Consider the following 8438-nt stretch of genomic DNA (forward strand, 5'->3'; position numbering starts at 1 on the left):
GAACTATGTACCATCAAAATTATTTATTTTTTATATTAGAATTTGGAATATTTTCATCATTGGTAACTTTGGGAACCTCAGATATCTGATTTTGTAAATATAAAGAACACTCTTATCAGAAACAGGACCAATCTTGCACTCATTTGTCTTATATACTAAAAACAATTCTGGCCTACGTCAAGCCAAACCAAAATAAGTTGTTCCATTTGATGCTTCTTTCTTCACAGGTGGAAAAATCACAAGTGCTCAGTCAACCCTCCACACTCACTCCACACCTTCAACATCAGTCATGCTGCTCTTGGCATTGATGATTCCTTCAGCGTCCTGGTGAAAACTGCTGACTTAATTTGCTTTTCTTTGCTTTAGCTTGATAACAGCAGTGAATAGAGCATAGTGCAAGTGGAGAACCAGGATCCTGCGATGAGCTTGAGCTTCAAAAGCTTGGGATTACAGGAGGTTGGGGGAACTATTACTTATCCATCAGGTTTCTCTTTGGTTTTTGTAAATGGAGAGGACAGTTCTTAGTCCAAAAAAAATATGCAGATTGTATGTAATGAATTTTTGTAAGCAAAGGTAATTTCTGTCAAATGTATTCTTTACTTTTTTAATATGTTGGGATTTATTTATTTTATATCTGATGACTCTGAGTGTGTGCCATCCATTTGTTAAGTAACTGGTCTTTAGCAGATCTGTTTCAAAAACAAATACAAAAGTGAGAATGAAAAGTTTGCTTAAGACTGAGTCCAGTGTTTTTCATTTTCCCTTTGGCTGAATATTTCAATTGCCAAACCAGGAGGAAATATGAAAAATACTTCAGTGATGTGATCCATTATAGGATAAGTACACAAAAATTTTCTTGAAAAATATTGTATGATTGCATAGTGAAATAGCAAGATTTGTCAATATGCTATTCTATATGCACCCCTAGAGCAAGTCATTAGGGTAGGGAATAAGCCATTTACATTAGTACAAGATAAATAGAAAGTGAGTCCAAATGAATTTAAGTGCTATTGTTTTTCATAAAGTACTATGTTATCTAGCAGCAAATATAATATTTATTTTTAATAACAAAATATGGTTTAACATCACCAAAAAATATCATCACTAAAAACTGCAGACATGCTGCCACGGGTGCTAACTTAAAACTGAGATGAATGTGGGACAGAGCTTCTCCATTTCTTTACCCACTGCCAAAACAGACGGTGAATCGGGTCCAAGATTTTCTTCTAATTGCAAAATTTTGCAAAAATTTTAAGGGCAATGAAAATTTGTTGTGCAAATAATTATGCACAGTCTGTAGATTAAAATGGTTCAAGCATAACAAATACATTTTGATTTTTATAAACAGTTCCATGCATCACATACCACTGATAAAATCAACTAGTAAAATAAAGAGAATCTCTCTTGGATAAATTGAATTTTTTAATTAAGCTGTGGAAACATGGCATCAGTACAGGGATTTAGCTCGTCTAGCCAGCTATGCACTGGTTGATTCTGTGGCTTGGGAGGTAATCCTTATTTGCTATTTTGAAGAGTCAACTTGAGCCTGAGAGATCCTAGAGAGCTGTTGCAAAATGAGATGAAAGTTTTCTACTTGATGGTATCTTAAAATTCTAACAAACGCAAGAATGTGCCAGAGCTGGCATTATGCCCACGAAGATGCATGAAAGGGTAGTTATTGCAAAGTCATATGCCAGAGAAAAGCCTGGAAAAACTATGGTTATACAGGTGAGGTTAACATGAGAACAAAAAAGAGTTTTTTTAATTTGATATTATTTAAACCTGTTAACTGTATTGGTTTCATTAATAACAAACAAAATGAAGCAATATGAAGCTCAAATTGCTGGCTCTCAATGTTAATCGTTGTAGAATCAGAGGAGTGACTCAAGTTTCTGTTTTGAACATCCTAAAAGAATAGTTCCAGAGCCACAGTAAAACTTTGTATTTCAGTTACATATTCTCTTTGGGGGAAATTATGTAAGACACCCTAAACAAACAAGAAATTAATTAAAAGACTCAGTCAATAGATATTATAGTAAATGCTACAGATGGTAAATATTTAAGCCTGTGAATACGTAATTATGACCAAGTGGACTTTCTTGAACTCCTCCTTTGAAGTTGGAGAGGCTGGACTTAGCAAAAACATGGATGCTAATTGTTTAGCTGGCAAAACACGAGCTCTCCCAAGTATAGTGTAACTTTCAAGAATGAAGTGTGCATCTGAAAAAAATGTATAAAGAATATTTTAATGCAAAATTATTTTACATATTTCATGAATCATGCCATTTTCTTCATTTTCCATGGTGTTCTACACCAGATTTAGTGATAAGAATCAAGTTCTCACTTACATTCTCAGAAAGCAAAGCCCAGTAAAATATTTAAAAAGTAAAATAGCAAATTCAAATTAACCAATATTTTTGATTAGCTGATGGATGGTACACATCTGACAGAGTATTTACACATAGAATGTCTGATGTTGTATTCTGACAGGAATCAGAGATATGGAATGTTTTTACTTAACATACACAGAATAGGTATTTTGCATCATAAACCTATTTAAAAAAGATTTTCAATGTTTATGTACTTATGTGCTATATATCTGTTACCTTGTAGAAAGCAGAAGAGCATTCTTATCAAGGTACATTATTTTTCAGCTACAGTACTCAGCTTTTTCTTCTATGGAATAGTAACCACAGTCTTAAATCACAAAAGAGACTGTATTTTTGTATAATGTCAATTGAATATGAAGAAAACAAAACTCCTTATAATTAGAAATTTCATGAAAGCAAAAGTTTTGCATACCCGAATGAAGGTACTGTGAACCCATGTCACATTGTTAAATATATTGTGTACGATCTGTATATATACTATATATAAGGTATATACCATGTGGAAGGCACAGTCAAATAATAGTTCTGTGTACTGTTCTTGTAACATTAGATCTTTTTAATAAATAATTCTCTTTTTATTGACTTTTATCTTCTCTCCTGTCAACCACATGAATGACATTATTTATTTTATGCAGGCCACAGAATGCCAACAATTATGGTAGTGTTTTAACACTGACATATCATTATGTTAGGACTCTGCAAACTGTTATGATTTTAGGTTTGAAAATTTCCCTAGATGTCCCTGGTAGTCCCGACTTGAAAATTTGAAGCTATATCAAAAAATAAAACAAGAAATGAAGCATGTACAGATGGGATAACTTTAGGGTTAAACTCATGACTTTCTTTTCAGGAAAAGAGACCACATTAAATCAGTTTCATAAATAATTTGTTACATGCATACTTCCGCTTTTATTATAAACAGTTAATCCCAATCTATTCTAGGTATAATTCTCATAGACATTGACTCTTTTTTTGTCCTGTAGCCCCAGTATACATCTCAACTATACCAATAATCACATTATATTACAATGATTTGTCTTAAAGGTTTCTCTCCAACTACCTACTCGCTGGGATAGTCCAGGGAAAAATATATTCTTCTTGTGATTTCTCTCACTAGTGCCTAGCGCAGTACCTGACACATATCAGGTGAGCAATAAATTGTTGGCCTTAAAATTTCCTTTGGAAGGAGCTCCCCAAACCCGGGTAATCATCTACCACAGCTGGGAGCCTAAATATCCACGTTCTGATTCAGTAGATCTGAGACTAGGAAACCTGTGTTTTTAAAATCTTCTCAAATACACAAAATGATACAACTCTATTAAAGGAAATTTGGCACTATCTAGTAAAATTTTATATGGATTTGCCCTTTGACCTAGCAAATCTACGTCTAGGGATCTATCTATTCCTAAAATAGATACAAAAATATGAAATGTTAAGTGGATAAACAAGGTACAGAGGAGTGAATTTATGACCCCTTTTGTGTAAAATGCAAATACATTTACTAATATTATAAAGAAGAAATAATGTAAGCATAAACTAACGACTCATAAAAAAGTGTTACCTATTGAGGAGGGAGAAAGTGGGATGCGGGAACAAATATGCAAGCAAATTCTTTTTCAATGTACAGTAATTATTTCGTAGTTTTGACTTTGGAACTACACAAATGTTTTAGATTAAATTCAACTTTAAACCAAAAGGGGGGAAAAAAACAAAAGCAATCTCCTAACACTGACAAGAAATTTAAGTAAATGGACCTAAATATGTATCAACCAAATGAAAGTAAATGAACCTAAATATATAGCAACCAAATTGTTGGTAAATTATAATTTTTCTCTTTTTTTAAACTTTTATTTTACATTCATGGGGTACATGTACAGGTTTGAACTAGAATACCCAGGTATACTATACAGGTCCATGTATGTACCTATATATCCAGAATCTATGTACAGGTACATGTACAGTATACCTGGGTATACTGCATGATGCTGAAGTTTGGGGTATTAATGATCTTATCTACTCTACTGCTCTAGATACTGAGCAGGTACTAAGCAGATACTGAGCAGACAATTCCAGGTACTGAGAATAGTACACAATAGTTAGCTTTTCAACCTTTATACCCTCCCTCCCTCTCAGCTCTAGCAATACCAAATTTCTATTATTGCCATGACTGTGTCAATGAGTACTCAATGTTTAGCTCCCACTTATAAGAAAGAACATGTGGTATTGGTTTTCTGATCCTTGGTTAATTTGCTTAGGATCATGGCCTTGAGCAGCATCCATGTTGCTATAAAGGACAAGATTGTATTCATTTTAAGGCTGTATAGTACTCCATGGTTTATATGTACCACATTTTCTTTATCCATACATTGTTGATGGGCACCTAGATTGACTGATTCCATTTCTGTGCTATTGTGAACGGTGCTATGATGCACATGAGTGTCTGTGTCTTTTTGGCAGAATGATTTGTTTTCTTTTGGATATATACACAGTAATGGGATTGCTGGATCAAATGGTAGTTCTAAGTTCTTTTAGAAGTCTCGAAACCGATTTCCACAGTGGCTAAAATAATTTACATTCCCCTCAACAGTGCATAAGTATTCCCTTTTCTCCACAGCCTTACCAGCATCTATTGTTTTTTGACTTTTCAGTAACAGCCATTCTAACTGGTGTCAGATGGTATCTCACTGTAGTTTTGATTTGCCTTGCTCTGATGATTAGTGGTAGGGAGCATTTTTTCGTGTTTGGCGATCACTTGTATATCTTCTTTTGAGAAGTGTCTATTCATATCTTTGGCTTATTTTCTGATGGGGTTATTTTTTGCTTGCTCAGTTATTTAAGTTCCATATAGATTCTGGATATTAAACCTTTGTTGGATGTATAGCTTGAGAATATTTTCTCCTGTTCAGTCGATTGTTTACTCTGTTGATAGTTTATTTTACTGTCCAGAAGTCCTTTTGTTTAATTAGGTCCCACTTGTCAATTTTTGATTTTGTTGCAATTGCTTTTGAAGATTCAGTCATCAATTCTCTCCCAAGGCCAATGTCCAGAATGGTGTTTCCTAGATTTTCTTCTAGGATTCATTTAATTTGAGGTCTTACATTTAAATCTTTAATCCACCTTGAGTTAATTTTTTATGGTAAAAAGTAAAGATCCAGTTTCATTCCTCTGCAAATGGCTAGCTAGGTATCCCGGCAACATTTATAGATTAGGGAATCCATTCTCTATTGCTTATTTTTGCCAACTTTGTTGAAGTTCAGATGGCTGTAGGTGTTTGGCTTTATATCTGTGCTGTATGTTCTATTCCATTGATCAATGTGTCAGTTTCTGTACCTGTACCATGCCATTTTGGTTACCAGAGCCTTATAGTATTGTTTGAGGTCAGGTAATCTGATGTCTTTGTCTTTGTTCTTTTTTCTTAGGATTGCTTTGGCTATCTTGGCTCTTTTTTGGTTTCATAAGAATTTTAGAATAGTTTTTTCTATTTCTGTGAAAAATGACATTGGTTAATAGGAATAGCATTGAATCTGCACATTGCTTTGGGCAGTATGGCCATTTTAATAATATTGTTTCTTTCAACCTATGAGCATGTACTGTTTGTCCATTTGTGTCATCTATGATTTGTTTTAGCAATATTTTGTAGTTTTCCTTATAGAGATCTTTCACCAGCTTTGTTAGATATATTCCTAAGTAGTTTGTGTGTGTGTGTGTGTATTGTAAATAGGAATACATTATTGATTTGCCCGTCCCCTTGAATGTTACTGTTGTATAGAAGTAGTACTAGTTTTTGTGAAGTGATTTTGTATCCTGACTTTAGGCTTTTCTAGGTATAGAATCATATCATCTGCAAGAGAGATAGTTTGACTTCTTCTTTTCCTGTTTGGATGCCTTTTCTTTCTTTCTCTTGCCTGACTGTTCTGGCTAGTACTTCCAGTACTATTAGGTTGGGGCAAAAGTAATTGCTGTTTTTGCCATTACTTTTAATACTTTTAACTGCAATTACTTTTACACCAACCTAATATGTTGAACACAAGTAGTGAGAGTGAGCATCCTTTTCTGTTCCAATTCTCAAGAGGAATGTTTTCAGTTTTTGCCCATTTAGTATCATGTTAGCTGTGAGTTTGTCATAGGTGGCTCTTATGATTTTGAGATATGTTTCTTCAATACCTAGTTGGTTGGAGGTTTTTATCATGAAGGGATGTTGATTCTATCAAAACATTTTTCCACATTTATTCAAATAATCATATGGTTTTTGTTTTCAGTTTGGTTTATGTGGTGAATTGCATTTATTGATTTGCATATGTTGAATCAATCTTGAATCCCAGGAATGAAGCCAACTTGGTGTGGTGAATTAACTATTTGATGTGCTGCTGTATTTGATACACTAGTATATTGCTGAGGATATTTTTGCATCTGTGTTCATCAGGGATACTGGTCTGCTGCTTTCTTTTTTCATTGTGTCTTTGTCAGGTTTTGGTACACCTAAATGACTACCTAAATGCCTGGTATCACTGGCTTCATAGAATGAGTTAGGAAAAAGCTGCCTTATCTTCTATTTGGGGGGGATAGTTTCATTAGAATTGGTAACAGTTCTTCTTTGCATGTCTGGCAGAATTCAGCTGTGAATTCATCTGGTCCAGGGCTTTTGATATTGTTGATAAGGTTTTTTTTTTTTTTTTTTTCACTACTGATTCAATTTGGGAACTCAATTATTGGTCTGTTCAGGATTTCAATTATTTCTCAGTTCAATCTTAGAAGATTGTGTGTTTCCAGGAATCTGTCCATTTCTTCCAGATTTTTTAGTTTGTGTATATAGAACTGTTCATAATAGTCTCTGAGGATCTTTTGTATTTTGGTAGAATTTATTGTAATGTCACCTTTGTCATTGTTGATTGTGCTTATTGGGATCTTCTCCCTTTTTTGTGTTACTCTTGCTAGCTTTCTATCAATCTTTTTTATTCTTTCAAAAACTAACTTTTGGTGTTATGGATTCACTGTGATTTTTGGGTCTTACATTTGTTCAGTTCTGCTCTGATTTTAGTTATTTCTTTACTTTTGCTAGCTTTGGGATTAGTTCTTGTTTTTTTTTTTTTTTTATGTGATGTTAGGTGTTAATTCAAGATCTTTCTCACTTTTTGAGGTAGGCATTTAGAGCTATATCATTTCCCCTTAACACTGCTTTTGCTATATTCCATAAATTTTCATATGTTTTGCCTCTGTTTTCATTTCTAAGATTTTTTTTTACTTATACCTTAATGTTGTTTTAACCCAAAAGGTGTTCAGGTGAAAGTTTTTTCTTTTCCATGTGATTGTATGGTTTTGAGAGATCTTCTTGGTATTGATTTATATTTTTATTCCCTGTGGTCCAAAAGTACAATTAATATTATTTCAATTTTTTAAAAAATGTACTGATACTTGCTTTATGGCTGAGCATGTGGTTGATCTTGAATTATGTTCCATGTGCAGATAAGAAGAAGGTATATTCTGTGGTTGATGGGTGGAGTATTCTGCATATGTCTATTCAGTCCAATTGGTCAAGTGTCAAGTTTAAGTCCAGAATTTGTTAGTTTTCTGCCTCAATGATCTACTTAAACTGACAATGGGATGTTGAAGTCCCCCACTATTAGGGTGTGGCTAAGTCTTTTTGCAGGTCTAAAAGTACTTGCTTTATGAATCTGGGTGCTCCAATATTGGGTATATATATGCTTAGGATAGTTAGGTCTTCTTAAATTAAACCCTTTATGTAATGTATATATCTTTGTTTTTTTACTCTTATTGGTTTAAATTTTCTGTTAGATAAAGGATAGTGACTCCTGCTCTTTTTTTGTATTTCATTTTCATGTTACATCTTTCTCCAGCCGTTTGAGTTTATAAGCATTGTATTAAGTTACATGGGTCTCTTGAAAACAGCAGATAGATAGGTCTTATTTTTTTTTATCCATCTTGCCACTCTGTGCCTTTTTAAGTAGGGTACTTACGTAATATTGATATGTGAGGTTTTGATGCTGTTGTGAAGTTGCTAACTGGATCCTTTGTAGTTTCTATTGTGTG

At 33.7% G+C, this 8438-nt stretch overlaps 1 protein-coding gene across 1 annotated transcript in view; it reads left to right on the plus strand.

Annotated features, from left to right (window-relative positions):
• The window catches only part of CNTN5 (contactin 5), a 1396301-nt gene extending 1393323 nt beyond the window's left edge, over positions 1-2978 (plus strand). Inside the window, exon 25 of the mRNA XM_017545918.2 lies at positions 228-2978. Coding sequence (XP_017401407.1) covers positions 228-331 — 104 coding nt within the window. The 3' untranslated portion in view covers positions 332-2978. The remainder of the gene's footprint in view (positions 1-227) is intronic.
• Positions 2979-8438: the final 5460 nt, after the last annotated feature.

Source organism: Cebus imitator, unplaced genomic scaffold, assembly GCF_001604975.1.
Source record: "Cebus imitator isolate Cc_AM_T3 unplaced genomic scaffold, Cebus_imitator-1.0 Scaffold182, whole genome shotgun sequence".
Classification (NCBI taxonomy): Eukaryota; Metazoa; Chordata; class Mammalia; order Primates; family Cebidae; genus Cebus; species Cebus imitator.